The following is a 26,388-nucleotide window of genomic DNA, read 5'->3' as shown; positions in this document are numbered from 1 at the left end:
GGGTACCATACCATCAGCAGGAACCTGTAATTAGCACAAAAGCCGCCCAAAAAAAGGCACAAAGCGGACTCGGCCAAGTAAGGGACTACGCAAAGGTGTCATACAGTACACTTCTTGGCGAAAACATCTGGATCGGGCAGGTGATCGGTGCGACAACCGGCAGTTCGGCAGAGTATTGTATCTGCACTGCACCGGCCGGCTTCCTGCCAAGCTGCAAGAGAGAGAGAGAGAGAGAGAGAGAGAGAGAGAAAAGGCATGGTGGCATTAGCTGATTAGCAGCAGCCAGCAGGTGAAGGTGGCATTTGGTAAGGCAAGTAGTACCACAATGCATTTCGAGATTGTTGTTAATCAGACCAGACGGCAGGTCTGTCAGGACAGACAAAGAAAAGGGTGCGAGAAGATCTCTGATTCTCATCGCAACAAACACATCCAGCTCATGCCACGAGCGTGTAGGGTATGCAGGCACACAACTAGTACACAAAAAGCTTGGCTCACGTTCCATATACTATATATTTATCATCATATATTTAAACGACCTGTATGTACAACGATGCCCCTCTCTCTCTCTCTCTCTTTATGTACTCACTCACGCGCTATGAGTATATTAACACACGGACTGACGGACACGGCCAAGAAAACTTGATACGCTTGGGCTACCTTGGACCGACCCGGCGCCGGACCGCCACCACGAGCTCTGCTGTCTGCTCCACCGATCGATCACGATCACGATCAGCAGGACCCTTTGAGGATCTCGGCCAGGCCGGCGCGCTGCTCGTCGGTGAGCTCCTTGGGGAAGACGATCTCGAACTTCACCTTCAGGTCGCCGCGCGCGCCTTTCTGCTCGGGGATCGGCATGCCTTCGCCGGCGATCACCTTCTCGTACCCGGGGCAGATGATCTCGTCGTGGAACGCGCAGCTCACCTTCTTGCCGCTCAGGAGCCGGAACGAGCAGGACCAGCCCGTGAGCGCGCTCACCAGCGGCACCTCCGCCTTGAGCACCAGGTCGTTGCCCACCCGCTTGAACGTCGGGTGCTTCTTCTCCGACACCGTGAAGACGGCGTCGGCGGGGAGGCACCCGGGCCGCTCGTCACCCATGCCTTCGAACACGATCTGCTTCCCTTTCTTCCACCCTGGCTTCACCAGCACCATCTGCGTCACCTCCTTCTTGACGATTGACCTGCCCAAATATTTAAACCACTTCCAGCCATTAGTCTATACATAGCTCGAGAAGTGCCACCAAATATGCAATACTCTAGTCTAGTCTCTAGTAAACGTCCAAGAGTGAGTACAAGGAGGAAGGATGCTCATGAGTCACTGTCCCTGAAAACCACCTAGGCCACCACCCTCACATGTAAAAGAGTTATGAATACCCCGCCCATCGCTCAAAAGGACCACTCCTCTCTCTGCTCGATGATACATCCAAAATGGGGGTATTTAAAAGGCTCCAACAAACATGCACACGCATATGTGGCGAAGGAAGCATCTTGAGACCTCAGGATTATCTTGTGGAGATAGGATCCCTAGCTGTACTAACCGCGTTGGGAAACATTGTTATCGTGAGCTTGTGTTAGGTAGGATAATCTTGCAAGAATAGCATAGATACCTCCAAGGGGAAAGAGGGGGTCACACACACCAAAGGGCCACTCGCGTAAAAAGGTTTCACGCCCTATGTTCCAAAGCTAGCTTGATATTCCACTGACAAATGCAAGGTGGTGGTACAAAAAGCAGTGACCCGACCCGACCCCCACTGTAAAAACACAAGTGCGCGCGCCATATAACCTTGAACAAAAAAGCAGAAAGTGATTGTGCCAGTGCACTGTTCATCGAGAGCTACCGAACAGTGCGGCGAATTGGGGGTTGGGGGGCATATAACACGAAGTGGAATGTCTGTCGCCATCAGAGCGAGCTCTGAATTCTTGCCTAACCTCAAGTTTCCAAGCATCGATTCACTGTTGAAATCTGAATCCATATCGACACAAGCCCCTTCTTCGATTAAATTCTCCACTTTGTTGTTTTGAAAAGAAAAAACAATCTACTGGCAAGCGATGCCTCACCGGATTTCATTTCTAGCAAGGTTTTGCATCGATCTTGTTCAATAGGCAGAGGAAAACTGACAGAGAAGAGACGCAAGTTACCCATTCTTGGTGACGACGTCGCGGGTGAACTTGACCTCCTTCTTGCAGCCGCGGCAGAGCTCCTCGAGGGTGCACTCGAGCTTGCGCTCCAGCGGCGGCGCCTTGCGCATGATGGAGCTGGAGAACTCGGCGAACGCGCGGCGCCCGCCGGTGTTGCCGGAGCTGTACACCTTCTTGAACTCCCTCGCCGGCGTGCCGGGCGCGCTCCTCGTGCAGAAATCGTCGCTGCGCGTCCTCTCCATGCGCGGCCCGACGCCGGCGCCGAGGCCCCCACCACCGCCAAACGCGCCGCCGGCCCTCTCACCGGCCCGGCCGTCGTTGCACAGCCCGAACACGGCCCTGTTCTCCTGCTGGTCCAGGAGCGCCTGCGCGAGGAAGGAACACGTACGTCACGACACGGCAATGCACAATTCACAGGAACGCGCGCACGGCACGGCAAGGGAGGGAGGCGCCGTCGGCGGCACGCTGGCGCTCACCTCGTAGGCCTCGCTGATGGCCTTGAAGCGCGCCTCGGCCTCGGGCTTGGACGACGGCGGGTGCTTGTCGGGGTGCCATTTCTTGACGAGGTTCTTGTACGCGGCGCGGATTTCCTGCGGCGAGGTGTCCTTGGGGATGTTGAGGATCTTGTGGTACAGCTCCGGCGGGTTCCCCATCGGAGGGGACTGGGGATGGAGGATGTCGTTCTGGCCTGGCGCAGGGGAAAGCAAAGGACGAAGCAGAGAGGAGCGAGGAGTGGTGTGGTGGGCGGGCGGTATAAAGTGGCGAACAGAGGAGGGAGATGGGGAGAGCAGAGATAGAAGAGTGAGCGAGAGAGGAGTGGCTTTTATGCAGGAGGAGTAGAGTATAGGGTCGTCTACTCGTCTGTTCGAACCGGTTTTAAATTTTAAATAAATAGAGAGATGGAGCAACAATGGAAATGGATGCCATCGTGAAATGGAGGTACTCCTACGCCTTGTTTTTTTCACCCCAAAACCAAAATCTTTTTAAAATTCTCCGTCACATCGAATTTTGTGCCACATGCATGAAATATTAAACTGGCCTTGTTTAGTTCCAAATTTTTTTTGCAAAAACAGGTACGGTAGCACTTTCGTTTGTTTGTGACAAATATTGTCTAATCATAGACTAACTAGGCTCAAAAGATTCATCTCATCAATTCCGACCAAACTATGCAATTAGTTTTTATTTTCGTTTATATTTAATACTCCATGCATACGTCTAAAGATTCGATGTGACGGGGAATCTGAAAAATTTTGCAAAATTTTTTAGGAACTAAACAAGGCCATAGACGAAAATAAAAACTAATTGCACAGTTTATCTGTAAATCACAAAATGAATCTTTTAAGCCTAGTTACTCTATGATTGAATAATGTTTGTCAAATAAAAACGAAAATGCTACAGTTCCGAAAACTTTTCAGTTTTCGAAACTAAACAAGGCCCTACTCGTACTAGCCATCGTACGCTTGGGGGCCATGGAGGTCATGGGGGTGAATTGGGCCTTGTTTACTTTTCTATATATTTTATAAAATATTTCAGATTTCTTGTCATATTAAATTTTGCGACACATGCATGAATCATTAAATATAGATTATAAAAATAACTAATTATATAGTTTACATGTAATTTATGAGACGAATCTTTTAAATCTAGTTAGCCTATGATCAAACAATATTTGTTAAATATAAACGAAAATGATATTGTTCACATTTTGCAAAATTTTTTGTAAGTAAACAAGACCTGGCAATGGACATGGAGAAGGATTGAAAGGGGCAAGGAGGAGAAACAAGAGGCCCAACGATGTGATCGTTTCAGATTTGTTGCTTTGCGTTTCGCACTAGCGCGCCACGCCCTAGAAGTTAAAATTTTAAAATGAGAGCATTGTGGAAGCTCACTCTCTAAATCGTTACTTAGAAAGTCATTTTTATATAAAAAAAATCTTTTTATTCTCTAATATTTTTCTATATGTTGTGCACACTCTAAAAAGTCGTTTTTTTTCTATATTTGTCTAGCGAGAAATTCATGATAGAAGGCTATATATTTAATAAACAATTTAAAAATTTGGAGGCCATTTTTTCTTTAAAAAATCTTGATTCCTAATAGTGAAAAAGGATATAAAGAGTTTTTTGGAGATGTTCTAAATGCACTTAGCTGCTGATAATAGATATCTATCTTTTGCAACCGATATATGTAGATATGTATTTGTTTATTGTACACTTTTTATTTTGTAGCTAACAGATATAGACATCGTTTTAATTTCTTGTACCTATTATTTATGTTATATATGTCCTTTTTATTGTCCCTTTGTTTCTTAATATAGATACATTTTAGATTGATGCAGCTAATATATATGAATATAATTATATTTTCTTATAGATAAGTACTCCCTCCGTATAGATTTAGATGTCGTTTTAAACAAGGATCAAACATTGAGAATATAAATCATCAATAACTTTTATATTACTGAGTTTGCAAATGTGAAAATTATATGAATAGGTTTGTGTTGAAAAATACTTTCATAGAAGTATACGTATAACATTTTTTCTAAATATTTTTTTATAAAAATAAGAGGTCAGAGTTGTGTTTTGGAGACCATGTCACTGTCTTAAACGACATCTAAATCCTATACGGATGCAATTATTGTGTTATACTATACCATCCCATTTATTGTGCCTAAATTTCTTAATATAGATACAAATGTTGTTTAATATTGCTGCATTTAATGGACATACATGAATTGAACGTACCTTAGTTGGTTAGGTTTTCTATGGTGGAGTCTATTAACTAGAGTTCAAGTCTTCAACATGGCATAGATGATCGCAATCCTTCTCGGTTATTATAAGAATTAATGGCGCTAATCTTTTCAAGGGCAGACATTGTGACAATAGGGAAGGATTATGGTAACTCTGTCAATCTCCTAAGATTGGGATAAGTGGTGTCTATAATATTTTTGTTAATCTCGATATTTACCGCAAAAGAAGAATACATTTTTTTTTCACATTTCCTATCCTACAGGTGCCTGAAAGTGAAGATAAACTAGCAATAAGGGAGAAGGTGGTTTATCCCATGGTTGAGAATGAGTATTGATGGTTAGATTTAGATTAGATGTGTGATGTTTATTGTTTGAAAGAAAAGCAAAAAATCAGGCACCTGTGATTTAGCAACTTCCTTTTGTTTTCTCAAATACACAAAAAATTTGCATATCATTGTAATAAGTAGAAAAGTTTAAACATATAGACAACATGCTTCTATCGAGTGTCGTAGAGTAGTTTTTTCCCTTGCAAATTATTGTTTTGTACCATACCCGTCCATTTATTGTGCCAATGTCCGTGAACAGATATATCATAATTATAGCATCTTCTTTGTTAAAACAAATTTTGTACCCTGCTCAGCAATTAAGCAATGCAAAGATAAAAATTACCCCTGATGGAATTAAATGCCTTACATACATTATGTTGCCCTTTATTCCCACGTGCACGAGGCCTTGTGCGTACTGTACATGATATACGTGCCCGACAGATGTACGTGCTGGTCAGAGCCAGCTTTGCAATACTATCTCGTTCCCTTTTATATGATGACGTACTGTTACTTTCTGAAGCATCGGAGGCGAAACGAGCTGATCTATCCATCTTTTGACCAAATCAGCTGCTCCTGCCCTGGTGATAGTACTGTAGTAGCAACAGAGCAGACCACTCGTGGCCTCGTGGGCACAGCGCGCCCGAGCCCGAGAACGGGATTGATCGTGCCATGCTGTTCTCTCTCTCTCTCTCTCTGGTTAAAAATTGGATTACCGGCCAAGCTAGTCCACCTCACCTCTAATCACTAACCAGAGCGCATCCCATTGACGAAGAACGATTCGATCGCCTGCAGTGCAGTGCAGCAGGTGAATGAATGATTGATCGTGGAATAATAAGTACGGTCGGGGTTTGCCGCAATAATTGTCCGTACCGGCAGCTTAACCAGCACCAGCAGCAGCGGCCTCTACGTGCTGTCCGCCAGCCGCTACCGCCCGATCCAGATCAATCATCGATCGGCTAGTTTTTCCACTGTGCTGGCGTCCGTCTCGCTAGCGATGATGGCTCTTCCCCATACAAAATTCCCCGGCGCGATAACTTCACTGGCGCAGATGGAGCCGCTGCACCCGCACGCATTGAGATCGTCCATTTCACAAAATTTTATACTGCCAGTCCAGTGGGCGGGCCGCGTACCGTTCCGTATGCATGCATGCGTGCATGGAGAGCAGCAGCAGAGCAGAGCAGATCCACCGGCGGACCAGTCATCGACACGCCCTACTCTCCTTGGATTCTTCCTTGCGAGCACGCCCTCGCGCATGTGCGGGAGTGACTGGGAAGGTCGCCAGGTAGCAGAAGCGAACGCACCTGCTGCCGTTGCTGGCCATGGCCACCTGGCCCATGCATCTCGTCGTCGCATCGCAGATGAGATGCCAATGCCCACGTAGTACTGGCGTACTCGACGCAGTACGTACCGCTAGCTGCTTTGGATCTGGGCAACAGTGGAGTGGCACGTCGACACAGCGTGCGTGGGTACCAGTAGTACCAACAAGGGGCCAGCGACGTGAGACGACGTGTACACAACTTTTAGTCAAGGCGATGAATAATGGCCCTCGATCTATTAGCTATAGTCGTCGTAGTGGCAGCTTCGATCCGTCGCAGATCGGGAGCATAAATGAAGAAACAGTGTGATGCGATCTTTCGTCGTACTGCTAGAGGTTCTTACGCTACCAGTCCTTTGGACAGCCACAAGCCAGGCCACGCAAAAAAAAAAAAAAAATACGGCTCTCGATGAGTTGAATTGGCCGGCCCGTACGCCTAGGTGTATATATACTACTAGGCTGCCCACCAACACGTGCCATAAGAAAATCGGATGATTCGGCAATTTGCCACAAATAATTTCACGTTTCCAGAGCCGAGCTGATCGATCGATCGAATTTGGTTTCGGTGGTGGACTCTTCTCGATCGGCGGTGCGGCCACGCATATAGAGAAGTAGCATAGCAGAACGGTGGCCGGCTCTAGGTAGCGTACCGACAGCCCGCGGATGAGGCTAGGGGCCGCGCCCGGATCGCCCGTCCGGGAGCCGAAGATGTCCGTCACATGCCGCGCACGTTACGTACGTCGCACACTTGCGTTACACGGCCGCGGACGAGACCGGCCGGAGAGGCCCGCGCGGCTGTTGGCTACTCTTGCCCGCGGGCAAACTTTTACGTGTCGCGCACGCGCCTTCTCGATTGGTTTGGCTTGGCCCCGCGAAACGGCCCGCCGTCGCCCCGGCGCCGCGCGCGGCGTGGTTGGGCAAGGCGAGGCGAGGGAACCATGCGCGCCTCTCGTGTTGGACGACGCACGGGTACGCTAGCAGCGGTCGGGATCTGTCGGTCGGCCAATTCTCGGCACGGTGGGTTTGCCTCGGTTTCGGCGGATTCGGTGGGGTTCGCTTGCATTTTTTTCTTTTTCTTTCACGGTTACACTTCCTAGGCCACACTGCGGCTCTCGAAGAAGAAACTGGACAGTGGACTATCACTGCTTGGTTCTAGTTTAGACTCTGATACGCCGATATTTGCTCAGTGCAAAATGGTTCTAGTTTACTATTGTTCCCTGAATCTTCACCTTTGAAAGAGATAGGCGCAAGGAGAGGGAGCAGGAAGGGCCAAGCTGGACTACTGCTTGCGGTTAGGGGGTCACTTTTGGCCGACAACGCTGCCAAATCGAAACCATATTAATGCGCAAGAATTCGATGCTACTAGCTCTCAGCTCTCGCGTCCCTGATCCCAAGCCATGGACATTAGTCACCTCACACGCCACTGGACCATGTCTCGGAGGACCAAGTGTTCGCACCAAACCTTGAGGGATTAGTACCACTGACACTCGTACCAGAAAAGGGGTAGCTAGCTAACGAATAGCAGCGGCGGCAAGAAAAATGGGAAATCCAACAGTGTAGAGTGGTTGAGCGGAACATGAAAGGTGGACTGGTTTGACCTTATTCAGCGTCCACGTCAGGTCTCTCGTGCTACTTGATCTTGACGCTTCAACCAAAAATTAGTTTTGCACAAGAACATTTTGTTCGGGTTGGAGTCATAACATGATCAAATTAGTAACATTGTACCGCAGTTTATAACCAACTTATTTTAGAGAGAATTACCTTGTCACCCCTCTGCAACGGCTCAAACCTGAAAAAACCTGACTCCGCCAAACTAAACAGGTCGCAACTTTTTCTGCCTTTAGTTCTTTGTTACACCCTCCATCCCAAATTATAAGACACTTCAAGAATTATTGGAGAGTCAAAACATTTTAAGTTTGACTAAAATTATAGAAAGAATTATAAAGATTTATGAGATCAAGTGGATATATTATGAAAATATAATTAATAAAAAAAATTAATGATACTTTTTGTTTTCACGATCAGGACTTTACCCGTATTTCATTAAGAGGGAAACAAACATACACAGAGAAGCGCACATTGGATGGCGAGTAACCCACCAGTGTACCCTGAAAAACACCTAGCTACTAGGACCATTGTTAGGGACTACATTATAACTTGATTGTGCGACCAAAAAACTACGAACGGGGTAATGATAAATGTTATTATTTTATTATATAAATTTGGTCAACTTGAGATGCTTTGACTCTCCAATATTCTTAGAATGACTTATAATTTAGGACGAAGGGGGTAGCTTTTTAGAAGAAGGATCCGATGTTTGCAACAAGGCAATACACGTAGACGGGGTTCAAAAATTTGGTAATGGATAAAAGAAAAATCCAAAATTTTGTATAGTTCTATACTTCTATATTTATATTTATATATTTTCTATTGTTCATGTTGCATATTCTTCTCTTCAATGGATGTAATGTAATAAATTATGATAATATTTTGTTTAAATATTTTTTTAAAGAAAATCACACCTCTTGTTGAAGTCTCTAAAAAATTGATGAAATTTAAAGAATTTTGGTAATTTTGGCGGTAGAAAAAAAAATCAGATGCCAAAATTGAGAACCACATATATAGTTTTTGTTAGTTATTGAGAGAAAAACTTACGGTAAAGCTGAAGCAATAAGGATGGATTCTAATGAATCAAAGATTAGCTGAAACAAGATAATCCAATAATTTGCGTACCATAGCCATTCTCTCGAATTTCTCATTTTGCTATTTAAGTAGTAGGATTTTATTTATTTCGAAGAAAATATAATTATTGCACAGGAAAGCTAGCTATGTTCTTTCATGCTTGAGTTGACACTGAAATAGTGTGAAATGAAATACGCTCTGATCTTCAGGTAATCATTGCAACATCTCGTGGCAGTACATTCGCCTATACTTGTCTAATTTGGCACGAAATGATTGGAAAAAAGTAAGGGAAATGGACTTTTTTAATCAACTTTTGCGGTGTGTGGATATATAGGCAGCTCTAGGTATAGCTAGGGAGAGGGCCCTCCAATTCACCATCTCTGCAAAAGCGATGTGAAGTTGACGACATGATCATAAAATAGACAATTAACGAATTATTGGCATGTATATTGCTTTCAAGTTCTTGGATCCTACTACCACCCGTTTTTTTAAAAAAAAATTAAAAGAAAGCACTTGGGGGCCTATTTGCTTAGAGTGTGTGGTATTTTATTTCTCTTCACTCTTGCCTTTCCTTGATTCCAAATTACGATGTGCCTGCTCGGTTGGTGTCCTTGATCTTCTCCTTTTCTTTCCTGATGGAGCTGGATGCTACTTAGAAAATTGTCAATTGACAATGATATTGCATGTTGGGAGATAAGAGGGTACCATTATTAGATTCCCGGCTACGTCATTACCGCAAAAAATTATAAGATCAGAACACTGTGATGACTGCTGACAGTTTGCCATGCGCTTTGCTGTTGTCCAAATCAAATCCTCCCCATCAGGTCCAAGGTAATTAGGTAAACCAGCACAATCATTTCTTTCAATTTCTTGTTTTGCTTCTCATTCATGTCATTGTTGCAACCAGTGAAACAACCTGATGTAGCCTCAGTATACGACAACGTAGTCGTAGTAGCAGAGAATTCTATCACTCGAGTGTCGGCAGATGGGGAAAGATATCTATGGGTCGTTCTGCCTAGATCCACCAATTTATGTAGACGCTCTATTTTTCAATAAAAAAAAGTTTCAGATGTGGACTTTCTGATGTTGGACTGAATAGAGACAGCAACAGTTGATTGATGCTAATAATAATTCTGAAAAGAAAAGGAAAATATTTTTATTTTCTCATACTCTGTAAAGACGTTGCTGTAGGAAAAGTGTCAAGTGTCAATTTTTCCTTTGCTGCAATGTCATCAGCCTTATCCTTTCCTTCACAGGTCAGTGGATAGCAGAGAGCAATCATGTGTCTGGGACTCTGGGTCCTGCTTATGTATGCAGAGTAATCCAACATTGGCTAGTGTTTTATATACGCAAGAAGCTTGGTTTGTATTGCCTGCTAATGCTCAGAAACAAGAAGATGGCTGGGCCTGCCATGCCCATCTAAGCTGGACGCTTACAATATACTCGCTATCTTAGATTATACTAATACTCTGCTTGTTGTATGGAGTTTAAGACATGGATAGGAGCTGAACAACCCTGGCTAGGCTATCTTATCTGTACCAACTACTAAAGGCAGCCTTCCAAAATGCACTTTCAACGCTAAATCCTTTGAAAAACATGCAGACAAAATCTGGTTGCCAGTTGATATATTTTTTTCCCCAAAAGAAGGCAGAGTGTAAAAGCATTCCAGATTTACTCAAAGAGAATCAGTAAGTTCGCAATTCATGCATTTGGGCATACTATCAAACACATTCATACAGAGTATGCAGAAGAGAGGGAGTAACAGGTAAGGCATGCAGAAACAAACGCGCTTGTGAGTAGCACCATTTCAAAAAACGGCCAGGATTATCCGTGAAACCCTTCATACTACGCGCCAGAACTGGAAGAATTGATTCCGTTAGCTGAGATGTCGCCTGCTTGTGATGGTAGCCGTCATGGCGTCAACGATGACAGTTGCGGCACCGGCTCAAATAAAATCGGAGCAACTCTGATAAGGAACACACATGCAGCAAAGCGCAAGACTGAACTGCAAATTTGCACTGTAGTCCACAAAAGATCGCTAGCATTCATATCGTCAGAGCGACTCGTAAGAGCTGAATGAAAATTTACCACTGCACAGTGCACACTCTAATGCCCGTACCGAACAGCACGGACGCTTCCAATCTCATAATCCAGAAGCTACGGCAAAAGGGGATCTGTGCTGGAGGTTTCGTCTCCCTCAACCTACAGTCCCACACTGTAACCATGGTGGTATCACAGTGGGAAGCTCATCTGTGTCTCCCAATAGTTCAGAAACGACAGGCCATCTTTCCGACCTAGTACAATTTATGCATAGCCCTGCATCATTGTCATTGGCTAATCCAGAAAGTTCATGACGCGACGCAACGTGAAGGGGAGCATTTAGATGTGCTGTATTTAGTGCGATCTGATATCCATAATAACAAAGGGGATGCCAATTCTCAACAGTTTCATGTGTGCATCGAGTGTCCATGCGTCATGACAGGTTCGTTCACGGTTCTCAATCAAACAGTTCACATAGAGATCCCCCAATACATGATGCAATTGCTAGCACAGATGATCAGTATCAATCGCTATCTTTAACTGTCGCCTTTCAGGACTCAGCTTTGGGTCACTGTTCAGCAACAACTTTCAAGTTTCAGAAAAGCGAAAGCTCGTGGAACCTAGCTCAGGTAGATATTCAAATCCAGGTTACAATAATATGTCACGCAACAAGCACTACAATTTTGAGAATTTTGATGGGCACAGTTGTAGTGGAGCCTGGTATGGACACAGATACTTAGCAGGCCACTAAGAACAGTCCGCTTCGATGGCGAGTGTTTTGGTGACTCCAGGGCATAAATCCTTCCCGAAGCTCTCGTCTGATAGGGAGACTGTACAGCTATTGGTGTTCAGACAGGCCTGCCAAGAAAAGAGCTGTTACTGTTACGAAGCTTGATATGGGATATGGTCAACGGTAGTATGTGGATCTCAATGTAATCATAGTTGAAAAAGTATTATCAGACAGCTCATATGAACCTCATATTTACTTTGAAATATAGAATTACCCTTGTATATCTTTAACCTCACCCCCCCACCCCCACCCCCAAATGGCCCTAAAAGGAAAACCTCATGGGTATGCAACTGTAAACCATACTTTAATCCCAGTTGCAACACTGCATAGTACGAACTCAGGACTGACACCGAACGAATTCCAAGACTAAGTTCATGTGCATCGATCCAAGTCCACATGCATCAACAAATCTCAAAAAGTCAGAACTAATATCTGGTCCATTGGTTATCTATACTGAAATCTACTTCATGTGAGTATTTGTGTCAGGAATCGAGAATTTTGTTTGAATTTTACCTTCTCAACAACAGATAAGGAGTTCGGGTGGTGGCAGCTCCCCTTTTGGTATGATCTACAAGTTCCACTAGGGGTTCCCAAGCTCGCAAACTTCAAGGAAGATATATTTTTACCAATGGGGCAAGACAGCTGTGCTTTGGCTGGGGATGTGCCTTCGTTTGTGGCACTTCCATCCCAGGACTCCAAGTCTATGGAAGGAAAGTGCTCTGACACAAAGGAGCACACGCTTGTCACAGCTCTTCTTGAGAATGTGATCTTCGTGGGATCCCCACCCTTTTCCTCAAAGATCACAAGGATGTTCCCTGAGGGGTGAAACCATGACCGTGGGATATGGTACCTGGACCAAACAAATCAGATTGTGAAATACAAGATAATAACAAAATTACTACCGTGAACTTTGCCAAATTATGTTTCATTACCATCTCTGAGTTGGTTGTCCACAACCTGTCCTGCACTTGTTTGGATTAAATTCTCCCCTGTAGTCACAACTGGGAGTGCACCTATCATCAATAGAACTAGTCCTGGGCCAATACCTCCCGATGGCATTTCCGTTCAACCAAACCAAGCCTTTCCCCATAGACTGCATGTCTATCCCAACTGGGTCATCTCCTTGTGGAACATCAACATTTACCTAAAAGCATGTTTCATTAGTAACTAAAAGTAGCAGGTTGTGGAGAAGCTCATCTCAAGAATGAAAATCATAGAAGCTTACCTTATACCATGTCAAAGGTTGGTTTTTCGGTGGCTCAGATTGTGGTATCCACCGTTGATTATTTCTCTGATCGGGCTTGAACAAACTATAATATTCCCCTTCCAGTCCAATCTATAAATTAAAAAGAAAAAACAAACTTTCATCTCAATTTCTGGATATATCAGCAGGGGCAAGAGAAATATCATAGTCTGTAAATAAAGTTGGATCAATTATATCAAATTCATCATGCAATTTCAGATAAATTCGAGAATATAAAATTGCCTCAAAAATTTGAGGAATATTGGTGACAATACCTTGTATGCCCAATTATTTGAAGATAAGTTTATGGTTCCATTTCTCACACCAGAGATGTTCACGTTTGTAAAGCCCGCTCCTATCCATTCATAAGAGAATCCTGCATTCTTATAGAGTGCATAAAGTCTTAATCAATATGGTACTTTGTACTTAAAGAAGGTCTATGTTTCTCCCCTTCTTTCACAGGAGTGCGGCTCACTATAGGTGACATTTGCATGCACAAAGAATCAATGTACAAAGATTTCACACAGATAACTCAATGATAATAATGTTTAGTAGCAAGTGCTTACTTGTAAACCAACAGTCATACTTAGAAGGGCAAGCTCATTCTTCCCAGTCCTCAAGTTGATAGGCAATTTCACACTGAAACTTGATTGTGAGCCATTACCATATGCACTGCCTGGAGGAAAGAGAGATCCACAGCTAGTAATGATGGTAGAGCTTAATAATTAGGAGTGAACTGTGAAACTAAGGAGCTAGTATCTAAAATCAGAGGCATGACAGAAATTAACGGTTGAGCAGTAATCAGTGATGCTGGTAGAAACATGAACTCTACTCAAGGATACCTTCTGACCACATGGGAATATATGGATACTCTGAAAGTTCATATGGGCTAACTAGGACCTAAGGAAACCTCCCAGTGAAAACCAACTCAAAGATTTATGCTACATGATATTTTTAGCTAGAAAGTAACAATAAAGAACAAACCTATAAACTCATTATTCAGGAAAGCATGGACACCATGGCCTTTGGAGTCTATATTGAGGACAACATGGCTCCCTTTCGAGTAACTTTCATCCACACTAAAACTGCAGATGACATAAAAAACGAACTTAGTCACAGGCAGGACTGGAAATTACAAAGGACGGTTCAGAGCAAAATCAACTTATAGGATTAATGGATACCCAGGTCTTTCCTATCTGGTCCGTACCTGGGTATTCATTCACTAGGCAGTCGCAGTAAACTTAATGAAAGAGGCTGAAAGTAAACCAACCTTGTTGTGTACCATAGGTAGTCAGTGGAGTCCTTTGTTGTATTAATATGGTCCACAAATCCATTTCGGACAAAGTCATTTTTACCCCAAATCCCAGTTCTCTCCCTGAAAATGTTCCATCGCTCAGGTTTTGATGCTTGCAAACTTTCTGGAACCATGGCCACCATCGAAGTTTGAGATTGCACCTAAATATCATAAATCATCAAGAAACAAAAGTTGCAGGCCTTATTTCTTGTGATGAAAAAACACAACTACAGTGTTTCTCCATGAGCTCATTAATGTTAAAGTATGTAAACTGGTTACGAGCCTGCAATCCTTTGTGTCTCTTTTTAGTTATTCATTATTTATTTACCTGAGAAGATCAGAAGAATGTTATCTATTTTATCTAACAAAGCTTAATTTGTTCCTATTCTGAAAATCGAAAAGCACTAAAAGATCAAATACCTTTGCAGTGTTGAACACCACATTCCTGCAGTCAGGAAGAATACTAACTGACCAAGCAGGAAGATCATATTGCCTGTTACGGAAAGTGACAACTTTGTCATTGGCTGAATCAATATTTGCCAGGAATGCAACACATCCTCCAGACTGATCACTGTAAATATCAGCCTGTAAATGAATATTAACTATTAATCTCAATAGTCAGTAGGATTATGAAAACGTGTGATTTAGGGAAATGGAATTGTGATATGAAGTAACACATTGCTGAATTATAGTATGCTGAGATTAAACAGATGGCTTCATATCGATCTAATATAGCAGCATTAATCAAGTATATATTAGATACCATATACAACACTAACAATTAAAAATTTAGAAATGTTTAACTTATTTTGATATGTAACTGGGCTAAAAATGTTGCATTTAACCGGATTACTATTAGCACGCAAGTTATAACACCAGGAGAATAAAACTTGCCTCTTGTTTAGGCCCCAGAGAAAGAAATGTTGTGTTTCCATAAAGCAGGGTGTGCTCACACAATCTTATGGATTTGTGAAGATCCCTCAGATGTGCCCACTTTGGAAATCTCCTGAGGCCTGAGTTTCAGGCAAATTAACAACATTAGTACGGCTTAAGTACAAAGATCATTGATTGGATCCATAGGAGAGCAATAGAGCCAAACCATATTCATCAATTGGTGCATCATAGTCATAGCTAGTTGTAATGAATGGTCCCCCAGTAGTGCGACCAAAATTTGTGCCACCATGATACTTCAAAAGGACAATGGAAAATTATCAGCTTTTGGTAAGTTAAAATTTTGAAAATTATCAGCTTTTGGTCCCCCAGTAGTACTGACTATTTATGATTTGATTATTCCAGATACACGACCGTGGCTAACAGCTAATAGTGTTTTTGACAAATCAGAAACTAGCCAGCTGAGGTGGCATTATCGGAGATGCCCTGATGCACATATCTTATATAGTCAAGTAATGTATGAGTAATGCAAAGGCATTACCACATAGTAATTCTGAACGCTGCCACCTTTCTCGAAAAAACGTGCAACAGCGAATGCAACATCTTCAGGTGGTCTGTGGGGATTACTTTCACCAAAAGTCTGGAACCTACACATAAATTAAAAGAGACAAAAAGTAGGATCATAAAACTTCAAATTTGGAAGCGGGAAAATTCAAAAATTTGCACATAATTTGCTTCAAAAATACTACATTGTCAACGCTGCAACATATCTGTTAGTAACAGGAGTATGCAAAATGCATTACCAGCCTGGCCAATTCTCAGTCCAAAGTTTTGGCTTGGTTGGTGAATTTGGCTGGAATCCATCACAGTAGAAACCATTACAAGAGTTTATCTGCAAATATAAATTTACATGCATGAACGAATCTGCCAAAAAATGCATAGTAAAGAGTTAAATCGCTCAAAGCACTAATCACATAGTTATGATGAAAATATCTGCAGAAGTATTCCTTTCTAGTCCCAACTGTCAAATAATTTTTATGTGATGAATAGCAGAACTAAAACCTCCAAGGACCAGAAATTATCTTCCATTCAACCTTTTTTTCCCCTACCATAGCGTCTCATTTTTCAAAGTCGATTTCAGGGGCATGTCATCAAACAAATTTTTTTTTAAAAAAAAACATGTCATCAAACATATTGTTATCAGCAAATAAATATGTCACTTGTGTTGGTCCAAGAGCTTGCTACCACAGTTAGATTAATGAAGCAATTCATGTTTTGACTGTTAGTCTCTTAATAAAACAGCCAGGCTTCCGGTATAAAAAACTAACCACAGGATCAGGAGCATCAGACTCCTGGCACATAATCCAAGGGACACCAGTGTTTTGAGCAACAGCCATACTAGCTGCCCACATCGCGTATGGCTTGCCGCCAGGTGCATACGCTTGTTCATAATAATCTCCATATTCATTCTCTATCTGCGATGTAAAATTGACAACATTCAATCACAAAGCTTGTCTGTCGTGAACACATGAAAACTGAATTTTGAAATACAATTATGACCTGAGCTAGGATAATGTTCCCTCCCTGGGAAGCGAAGAGCTGCTCTTTCTTCATCATATTCACGATGTATGTCGTGAAACTCTTCATATGGCTCTGCACCCAGAAAAATCACTATAGTTAGCACCAAGAATAATTAGCAGAGGCACTCGATGAAATCCATATGTCCACCACACCTTGAATGGTTCATTGTCCGTCCTGAAAACCGTTCCTGGCACGTAGTGCAACCACACCGGCACACCTCTGAAACTCCAAACACAAGAGTCATATTAATCGCCATGGAGAAAAGAAAAACTAATCGCGTAATCTCTACAACTAAAAAGACCCGAAGGTCATCGTCTCCAGCGGTTATCGCCCCCCCTCCCGCTAATGCTCGCGCTAATCGCCCCCCCTCTCGCGACCCATCGCCCTCCCCCCACACGCAACCGTCGTGGCCTCCAGCTAAACTCCCACGCCGCATCCCCTCTCCCACGCCGCATCCCCTCTCGCTGTCCTCCATCTCCCTCCTGCGGCCGGCCACCGACGTCGCGCCTCCCGCCGTGGGAGCCCTAGGCCAGCTGCCGCCTATGGATGACAACGACCTGGCCACACCTACCCATGGTACCTCCACTGGATCTACGACCGAGATGCCGTCTGGAAGTCGTCATCGAGCAGCGAAGAGGTGGAGGCGGCGCCCGTGGTCTTCCACCTCGACCACGGCGGGGAGACGCCTTCCACGATCAACAGCGAGAGGCAAGGTCCCAGTCGGCTCCCTTGCCCCAGCCCCGGCGGTTCCTAGGTCAATCGCCTCATCTTTGGAGATCGGTGTCCCAGACTGTCGTGGCCCCAACACCTCGTGAGTTCCCCTCTGTTCTCCCCTCCATTCTCTTCCTGTTAGCAAGATCTCTTCTGGTCATGCAGTTTCCCAGGTAACCTCCCTGTTCAAGACCTCAATTTAGATAGTACAACATTCCGAGGTTCAGAGTTTAAGGGAGTTGACATTTAGAGGTCCAATGATTTGTTTTCGTCGTCCTCATCCAACAGCCAGGCCATCAATGCCTACCGCCGGACACCCGGAGGCAGAGTGCGAAGAGGCCCTCAATGATGCCATGCTAAAAGTCAAGCCGACTGCAGCTGCTTTATTAGGTGTGGTTTATGATTTCATCCTATTATGGATGATAGACTTTTTTTTTCTTTAATTTTCTTACTTAGCGAATGATTTCATGTTAATCGGATAAGCATGAGAAACACTATTATAAGATGATCAATGCATATTTAAGATCATGCAAATTTGTTTAATCATGTTCCTGTGTGAACGAGGTGCTATTGGAACCTGCTCATATGACTGCGTCCTCCCATGCCTTGCATCGTTCCTGGCTTGCATCTCCCAAGGTCGGATACTCATGGATACTTAGATAGCTCATATCACTGCCGCCAATCAAGTAATACTTCATTGACGAGGTGATATACTAAGATGTCATATTCATAGATGAGGTAATTTCTGAAATTAATTCTTTTTGTGTTTCCTTTAATTAATCTTCAGATCCTTGGTTTGAGTCGAGCTCGAGCACTCCGGAGTTGGGATTGAACGTCCAGAAACAAACATTCATGCCATCAAGGTAGAATCAGTAATGCAGCACTGGCATCTTGATTTTCTGTGCAGCCAAACAATATCTGAAAAATGTATTTCTTACATGTCCTGGAACTTGAATGCCGAACTAATTTCTATCAGTCTACGTAAGACAATTTATTTGCAATATACTCATGCTGAACTAATGAATAATAATCAGTAATAATCTTTTAGTTAAACACCTGGCCTTAGGTAACCAGTGGCATAAAAGGAACAAAACATTATTGTTTCTGAAGTCCTCACACTGAATAGCATACTCTGTTTTCCTACATTTTCAGATTTGAATGTTTGCTTATATACAATACATTCTTATTGTTTGCAGTCCTTATGCCTCCCAGACTTCCAGTCTCTCAATTCTGATTAATCTTGGTGATCATTCTGATTAATCTCAGTTATCTCTGCTGGCTCTTGGGTGATGACTGACGAACAGTTCAGGTACTACCACATTTTTATTGTAGTTACATATAGATACTTTAGTGTTGACAAACAATGCACTAATGCTATATTTTTTCTCTTCTTTGTCTCATGCCACATTTCCTGTACAGTATATGGCAATAGGTGCCTAGCAGCCACATGAGATTTTTCAAGGAGTCAGAACGATCTCACTATTTTCAGGTAATAGGTGCCTAGCAGCCACATGTGATTTTTCAAGGAGTTATATATACAGTCACATATCTCTACTCTAATCCTGAATTATGTATTTGGTGATATCATAACCCATTATTCTCCAAATTAATAATTTGCCTACATCCCTGAATCCCAGCCTCTACTCAAATGCATCTTTTTGGTGTTGAAAGTTGTCTGTTAACTTTCAGAATATTCAAAGGTGTATCTGAGGTCATAGTACAAGGAGTAGTATGTTCGAGCCTACCCGAATTGCATTGTTTTGCTTTGCAAACCACCTAGGAGTTGGAATTCGTTAGGGTTTTGCCGCATCTCTGAATTTTCATGTTGCATCTTATGGTTCGTTCTGAATTTTGATTGATGCAAACTTCCCTAAATGTAGGATCCTAAAATGGTCAAAATTTTTTGCATTGTGTAAAAAAGATTTAGCAGTATGCAGTGATAGATCAATTAGTACTGTCTGAATGTTCAGTCCATGGGAAAATGCTCGTATCACCCTTGTAAGGGCATTGGAATCATGATCGATAATCATGAATGGTTAAGATGATTCTTTAGTAGCATCATATAAATATGTCACCCTTAAAACATGATGTCGGCCTACTGAGGTGGTCATACATTATTTTTATTCTCGTTGCAATGTACGAGCAGTTACCTCTAAAACATGTCGAAAATAATTGTTCACAGGCGAGGCGATCCCTAGCTGGCTTGCATGCCCGCCCGGCATCGCCCACGCGCTCGCTCCCGTTCCCGTACCAGCCCCACACCACGCCCGAGCAGCCATGGTTTGATCCCTCAAAAAAAGAAAACAAACCCAGGCTCCGCATCCACCACGCCCCTGTTGTCAGTAACATGTTGTTTTTTATACTTGATCATTTTCAGCTAGCAAGTGTTGGGCAAGCCCTCTTGTGGCTCATTTGGGACCTGTTCTATTACTTATTTGATTTGACTGAGCTATGGAGATTTTTGTGCGTCTTTTTCTGCGACCATATGAATTGTAAATCTTTTTGTATTGATATTTTTGTAGTTCTTACTGCTTGTTTGGATCATGATTTTTGACTTGGCGCTCGATCCAAACCTGGTATTTCAGGTATTCATTTTTTGTAGATGATTTAAGATTGAAGCTACCTCAACTATGATCTAATAAGAGTTCTTTAAGGTGCACAAGCTCAACAGGCTCGGAGGCTGGAAGGGCTGTGCTTTCAATTTGATTCCTTCCGCATTCATTATGTAAGTGCTTGCTACAACTTTTTCGTGTAACTAATAGGAGTATACTGTGGTGTTCATCGCTTATTCAATGCACTGGATAAGAAGGCTTGCTAAAGGGGAACAGTTTTCATACTTCAGTTTATTTCATTGGCCATAATGTAATGAACTTGGTGAGTTTGCCAGCACATCTAGCGGCCAGCAATGTTACATGCCTTTGTCAAGCCTGCCTGTCCTCGCCACCGAACAGGTAGAGAATATCTCAAGTGCCACTGCCAGGAGACTATTCAGATGACATGTGGTTCAGTTATTTCCTGAAAAAAAAAGATATTCACGCAATCATCTTTCTTAGCAGATTCTATTCAATCAAGTCATGAGCATGAGTCCTTTTCAATGTGGAAAAAGGCCATTCAGAAGGAACACAGAAAACAATGATTATCTTTTGTGGAAGAAGTTCTTGGAAATGACCCAAACATTAGTGGAGATTTTATTGTGATAAATTTCTTCACTTTGGTAAGGAACTAAGTAATTTCTTAGCCCTATTCCTTTCACAGAGGGTATTATCTATAATTATTTTTATTTGTATATGTTTGCAGTCCTATTTAAGTATGTTTATGGAACATTACTGAGGTCAGCTCTGCAGGATCCAGTAACCAATCTTTCTTTCCGGCATGTACTAGAGGAGTCACCTTTATTATTGTTACTATCGTGCCTTTGATAATAAATATTGTGATGGATTGATGGACCAGATTAGTTCCCATGATTACAGCTTTGATTTGATTATATTGAATTAGGATAAGCTGGAGTAGTTTAGTGGTTCTGCCACATGCTTGGTCCACTTGTACAGTCGAAGGCTTGACCACATGGTAATGGTCAATGTTTAGTGATAATACTAGCTTTACAGAACTGATATTGAATTGTGTACCATCATAGATCATATAAGTCACTGAATAGTTTGCTTGGTTGTGGCATTCATCAGACAAAGATACTTAACATGTAAAAGCTTTTTAATTGCATTGCTTTATTCTAATTTTTAGAACCCGTAGCAACGCACGGGCATTAACCTAGTAGTGAACAAAGAAAAGCTGACCCAAAATTCCACTCGGCGGCGACAAAGGGACCGATGCGCAGGATCAAGAGCAGCCCAGCGTCTTTAACGACCTTCACGAACCGCACCAGGTCGAACCGGTCCTCGAAGTAGTACTGCAATCCAGCGAAATTCATTCACCAAGCATATAGAAAAGAAAACCCCATTCTTCAGAAGTATAAAATAACTGCAGAACAGCATTCTGTTGTGGAGCGGCCTGCGAACCTGGCCTGGGGCGATCTCATGGCCGTTCCAGAAGACGTAGGTTTCGATGCAGTCGGCGCCGCCGTCCTTGGCTTCAGCCACCAGCTTGGGCCACATCTGCGGGCACGGGGTGGCGGTGGCGCAAATAAAGTTGAGTTCAAGTGCTGCTGGTACAACGAGGGCGCGCGTGCACGGAGACGGAGGCTTGTTGTAGAGTTGCCGTACGTACCTCGGGGACGCTGCGGGGGTAGTGGATGGAGGTGGAGATGATGAGGCGGCGGCGGCCGGAGATGATGAGGGAGCGGTGGTCGTACGTCACATTGGAGGCGGCGTCTAGCGACGGCACCAGCAGCAACAGCAGAAGGAACGGAAGGGCCGAGAAGGAGGCCGCGGCGGCGGCCATGGCCGGAGCGTGTACGGAGCACGATGGTGGCGGAGGTGGTCAGGGCGTCGTCAGGCGGCGGCGGTGGTAGTACTTAAGTAGCGGTACGCGGCGTGGAGTGAGAGCGAAGTGTGGAGATGGAGACTGACTGGCTTTTGGGAAGCGACGACGCGTCCGGAGTGTTTCGGTGGGGAACAGCGATGGGCGGCCGAGGCAGAATTATTGCATGGGACTGGCGATTTTGGGCGTGCCGTGCCGTGCCGTGCCGTGGGATTGGCTGCGTCTCTCTCTCGGTGTGCCGTGCCAAGCGTGCGCGGCAGCGTCGTGGACCGCCACCCGCCGGCGCCGTTCGGCCAAAAGTGAGAGCAGCCTGTGTCCGTGACGACGTGGATTCCGTCACGAAGAGCAGCCGCCCGGGCACGACGAGGTGGCCCGCCGGTTCCCGCGCCGAGCACACGACAGGATCCCACGTTTCTGGTGGCGGAACGTTGCGAGGAAAAGTCAGGGCGCGGCCGGCCACAGGGCGTCGCGTTTGGTTTGGACGGGCGCAGCGGATGAGGGGGGATGAGTGACTGTGACACGGCCACACGGGCACGCCGCGCACGGCGAGGGAAAGGGCAAACCGTGGAGCGACTCGGCGTCGCGGCGCCATGTGACCTTGGTCTGGGCTAGTCAGAGCAAAGCGCCAGCGGACCCATGTTCCTGGCCCCAGTGCGGCAGTGCCCCACGGACCACGGCTTCGGCGCTAGTCCTCGTCCCGTCCACGCGTGGCGTGCCGTCACTGCTCGTGCTCGATGAAGGAAAAACGACGCTGCCGTACACAGCTACTAGTATACTATACTACTGTTCCAAATGATCGGAGAACTCTATCGGTAGTCTATTCTTATCTAATCTTATCGTATCTTACCTTTTACCTTCTCGTATTACACCATTACACCAAGAGTAGTTTCTTGGTCCTTCATCCGTCAAAATCACCCACAGTTTCTAGAAATAAGATGGTCATTGAAAAGAAATTTCCAATGCTTCAACTAATATGATGTTCGATGACTTGTCATTGTTGCAGAACTGGAGTCTAATACTAAAAAAGAAAGACAGATCACATCCAGAGTTTCAGAAATAAGATAGCCATTGAGAAGAAATTTCCCAATGCTCCAACTAACGTGGTGTTCAATGTCTTGTCATTGTTACAGAAGTGGAGTCTAAATGCTAAAGGATAAAGACAAATCAAACCTATAGAGGTTTTAGAAATAAGATGACCATTAAGGCCTTGTTTAGTTTCAAATTTTTTTGCAAAATAGGAATAGTAGCACTTTCGTTTGTATTTGACAAATATTGTTCAATCATGAACTAACTAGGCTCAAAAGATTCGTCTCGTCAATTCCGACCAAACTGTGCAATTAGTTTTTATTTTTGTCTATATTTAATACTCCATGCATGCGTCTAAAGATTTGATGTGACGGGAAATCTGAAAAATTTTGCAAATTTTTTTGGGAACTAAACAAGGCCTAAGAGAAAAAATTCCCCAATGTCCTAACTCATGTGGTGTTCAATGCCTTGTCATTGTTGCAGAAGTGGAGTCTAAGAAAGACAAATCACACCAAGAGTTTCTAGAAATAAGATGGCTAATAAAAAGAAATTCCCAATGCTCCAACTGATGTAGTGTTCAATGCTTTGTCATTGTCGCTGAAGTAGAACCTAATGCTAAAGAAGAAAGACAAATCATATCCAGAGTTTCCATAAATAAGATGGCCATTGACAAGAAATTCTCCAATGCCTCAACTCATGTGGTGTTCAATGCCTTGGGACGACATCTTAGGCCTTGTTTAGTTCTAAAAATTTTTGCAAAGTTTTTCAGATTTTCCGTCACATCGAATCTTTAGACACATGCATGGAGTATTAAATATAGATGAAAATAAAAACCAATTGCATAGTTTGGTCGAAATTGACGAGACGAATCTTTTGAGCCTAGTTAGTCCATGACTAGACAAATATTTATCAAATACAAACGAAAGTACTACAGTGCCAATTTCCCAAAAGATTTTGGAACTAAACAAGGCCTAACTCGATGAAGCACTTTGATGTTTTTGAAATCTGAGACCAATGGTGGAACTTATTGGGAGATGAAGATGGTGTACTCTCTCCATCCTGAAGTAAATAGTGTTTTTGATTTGTCAGACATTTTATTTGATTGTTCATCCTACTCTAAATTTTTATCACTTATTTTGGAACTGAAAGAGTACAGTCAACTGACCAGGACAAGGCTTCTGGAGTTTAAAGCTTTTTAGTCCTCTTCTTTAGCTGCGCTAGTTGTTTCCTGCATTCTAGCCTTCTATTTTTTTTGATGAAACTGGAGGGGCCGAGGCCCCTACAGGTGATTTTATCGAAGAAGAAGAGTAAAGTTTACAAATACAAAGCCAAGAACAGGAAGAGAACACAAAAGCCTAAAGCCTAACAGCTAAGGCTAAGGCTAACTAGGGAACAAAAAAGAAAACAAAAAAACACCATAAGTAGTAACCAAATCAGAAGAACTGAAGAGAGAGTTCTTGCTTAACTCTATGCTTTAATAAAAGCATTTCATTTTTGAAGATGACCTTTGCTCGTGGGATAGAAGGCTGAATTCCTTCAAAAATGAGCTTATTTTTCGAAGTCCAAATCGTCCAACTGATTAATATAATGGCTGACATGAAGAACCTTGAGCTAATCTGGGCCTTTAGAGCTTCCACCACTTCAGGGAAGGCACCATTGTCTGGAGTTTGTACTTGTATAAACTGCCAGCATTGCCTGGCGAATGGGCACTGCAGGAATAAATGACTGCAGATTTCCTCATGATTATCTACACAGAAAACACAGTTATAAGACTGTAAATCTATATTTTGGATGCACGTCTTGGTAACGCTGTGTTCTGGAGTAGCTGGTAACCCCAGCAAATCGATGCACCTACTTTGCTTTCTTAAAAGTAGAGATTTTAATCTTCTTTTAAAAAAAATACACCAAGAGTAGTTTTTTGGTCCTTCGTCCGTCAATTTTTTTATCTCGATTTTCTGTTCCCGGTATCTGGTATTCCGCTCTGGTACAATTATAGTTCTGTTCTGGCATCCGGTCTGTTAATTTCCGATTCTGAGACGTCCGTCCACATCCACCGTTCTAATTTCTTGAGGCTTTTTTACTCATGTGTCATTATAAAAATTGATATTTACTCATAAGTCATTAAAAAAATTAAGTTTTTATATATTCCACTGCTCTAAACTCTTTTGCCACTCACACCACTACTGTTAGATTTAGCTCTAACGATGTCAAACTACGAGTGTAAAAAGTCAAAAATATCCCAAGCCTAAATATGTAATTAATTTTTTTAAGCATCTTAATGATCTTAAATAAAAAAACTCAGAACTGATCTTGACGATACAAAAGTTATCTTAGGCCTTGTTTAGTTCCTAAAGTTTTTTGAAAAAAAAAACTCCAAAAACCTAAAACCTTGAGCAGCCCACCAAAATTCTAACACCATTTTTTTTTGTTTTGGTGTTTACTTTCTAAAAAAAAATTGCAAACTTTTTCAGATTCTTTGTCGCATCGAATCTTGTGGCACATGTATAGAGCATTAAATATAGATAAAAAACAACTAATTGCACATTTTATATGTAATTTGCAAGACGAATCTTTTGAGCCTAGTTATTCCATTATTAGACAATATTTATCAAATAAAACGAAAGTACTATAATGTCTATTTTGCAAAAAAAAAATTGGAACTAAACAAGGCCTTAATGTCCCTATTCAATTTTTCAAAAAATTTAGGGCCAAAATATTTTGGACATGTTTACTTCCAAAATGCAAAATAGCAAAAAAATTTACATCTGGCCCAAAATATTTTGGAACTAAACAAGGCCGATAAATTAAATACTAAGGTGAAGGAGAGAGAAGAGAAATAGGCTATAAGTTTACAGCTGACTTAGACACCGAAATTTTATGAGAAAGATAAGTGAGACATGTAGTAATATTTAATAATGAAGAACTAATTACTATAACGGTGGACTGAGAGAAGGCTGTAATAACCTTACAACCAATAGTATCCTGTATTATTAGCCTTGCTCTAAGTCACACGTTGTCGAGGACACATCGTTTATCACTAAAAGAACAATGTTGTTAAATCTTGGATTTAATGTGAGGATTCACATCAAGTTGAGAACTTTTTTTTTTTTGCAAAGTGTGCATGCCGCACATAGTACCACAACATCTTAGGTTGCAGGTGTGCTTACTAGAGGA

The 26,388-nt window shown here is 42.9% G+C and overlaps 3 protein-coding genes across 19 annotated transcripts; 1 reads left to right on the top strand and 2 right to left on the bottom strand.

Moving 5' to 3' along the window:
• LOC8063119 (dnaJ protein homolog 1) lies at positions 475-2,984 on the bottom strand. Its single transcript, XM_002456681.2, has 3 exons — positions 2,612-2,984; positions 2,136-2,500; positions 475-1,177 (listed from the first exon to the last, which is right to left on the bottom strand). Exons 1-3 carry the CDS (start codon positions 2,786-2,788, stop codon positions 730-732), a joined length of 990 nt encoding a protein of 329 aa, XP_002456726.1. The 5' UTR covers positions 2,789-2,984; the 3' UTR covers positions 475-729.
• LOC8061004 (beta-galactosidase 3) lies at positions 11,674-22,312 on the bottom strand. Its single transcript, XM_002456680.2, has 19 exons — positions 21,976-22,312; positions 21,768-21,863; positions 21,546-21,658; positions 17,196-17,262; positions 17,023-17,115; positions 16,791-16,937; positions 16,266-16,354; positions 16,004-16,109; positions 15,671-15,758; positions 15,466-15,584; positions 14,992-15,156; positions 14,548-14,732; positions 14,262-14,362; positions 13,844-13,953; positions 13,553-13,660; positions 13,260-13,370; positions 12,967-13,178; positions 12,548-12,884; positions 11,674-12,102 (listed from the first exon to the last, which is right to left on the bottom strand). Exons 1-19 carry the CDS (start codon positions 22,147-22,149, stop codon positions 11,992-11,994), a joined length of 2,532 nt encoding a protein of 843 aa, XP_002456725.1. The 5' UTR covers positions 22,150-22,312; the 3' UTR covers positions 11,674-11,991.
• On the top strand, positions 18,323-21,434 carry LOC110433870. 17 transcript variants are annotated; one of them, XR_002451257.1, is made up of 10 exons: positions 18,323-18,459; positions 18,542-18,617; positions 18,951-19,063; positions 19,174-19,243; positions 19,937-20,092; positions 20,277-20,339; positions 20,409-20,479; positions 20,597-20,705; positions 20,811-20,968; positions 21,052-21,434. XR_002451257.1 is itself a non-coding variant. In XM_021456751.1 (10 exons), exons 4-9 carry the CDS (start codon positions 19,202-19,204, stop codon positions 20,949-20,951), a joined length of 537 nt encoding a protein of 178 aa, XP_021312426.1. In that variant the 5' UTR covers positions 18,323-18,459; positions 18,542-18,617; positions 19,021-19,063; positions 19,174-19,201; the 3' UTR covers positions 20,952-20,968; positions 21,052-21,434. The 17 variants fall into 17 exon arrangements, 5 of the variants coding, with proteins under 5 accessions (XP_021312426.1, XP_021312423.1, XP_021312425.1 ...); XM_021456751.1 differs by having other exon boundaries at positions 19,021-19,063; positions 20,642-20,705; XM_021456748.1 differs by having other exon boundaries at positions 20,642-20,705.

Source organism: Sorghum bicolor, chromosome 3 (genome assembly GCF_000003195.3).
Source record: "Sorghum bicolor cultivar BTx623 chromosome 3, Sorghum_bicolor_NCBIv3, whole genome shotgun sequence".
Taxonomy (NCBI): Eukaryota; Viridiplantae; Streptophyta; class Magnoliopsida; order Poales; family Poaceae; genus Sorghum; species Sorghum bicolor.
Note: the sequence above shows the minus strand (reverse complement) of the source record. Positions and strands in the feature narration are given on the sequence as shown.

What these genes read in the sequence shown, in the direction of transcription:
- LOC8061004 (XM_002456680.2), bottom strand. Translation starts at nt 22,149, where the DNA reads ATGGCCGCCGCCGCGGCCTCCTTCTCGGCCCTTCCGTTCCTTCTGCTG. An exon ending in TGGTGTTCAACACTGCAAAG is followed by an intron (nt 14,733 to 14,991) that starts GTATTTGATCTT and finishes TATGATATTTAG; the next exon opens with GTGCAATCTCAAACTTCGAT. An exon ending in CCTTATCTGTTGTTGAGAAG is followed by an intron (nt 12,103 to 12,547) that starts GTAAAATTCAAA and finishes TTTTCTTGGCAG; the next exon opens with GCCTGTCTGAACACCAATAG.
- LOC8063119 (XM_002456681.2), bottom strand. Translation starts at nt 2,788, where the DNA reads ATGGGGAACCCGCCGGAGCTGTACCACAAGATCCTCAACATCCCCAAG. An exon ending in CCATCAGCGAGGCCTACGAG is followed by an intron (nt 2,501 to 2,611) that starts GTGAGCGCCAGC and finishes TTCCTCGCGCAG; the next exon opens with GCGCTCCTGGACCAGCAGGA. An exon ending in GACGTCGTCACCAAGAATGG is followed by an intron (nt 1,178 to 2,135) that starts GTAACTTGCGTC and finishes ATATTTGGGCAG; the next exon opens with GTCAATCGTCAAGAAGGAGG.
- LOC110433870 (XM_021456747.1), top strand. Translation starts at nt 19,823, where the DNA reads ATGTCACCCTTAAAACATGATGTCGGCCTACTGAGGTGGTCATACATT. An exon ending in GCATCCACCACGCCCCTGTT is followed by an intron (nt 20,093 to 20,276) that starts GTCAGTAACATG and finishes ATATTTTTGTAG; the next exon opens with TTCTTACTGCTTGTTTGGAT. An exon ending in CTGTCCTCGCCACCGAACAG is followed by an intron (nt 20,706 to 20,810) that starts GTAGAGAATATC and finishes CTTTCTTAGCAG; the next exon opens with ATTCTATTCAATCAAGTCAT.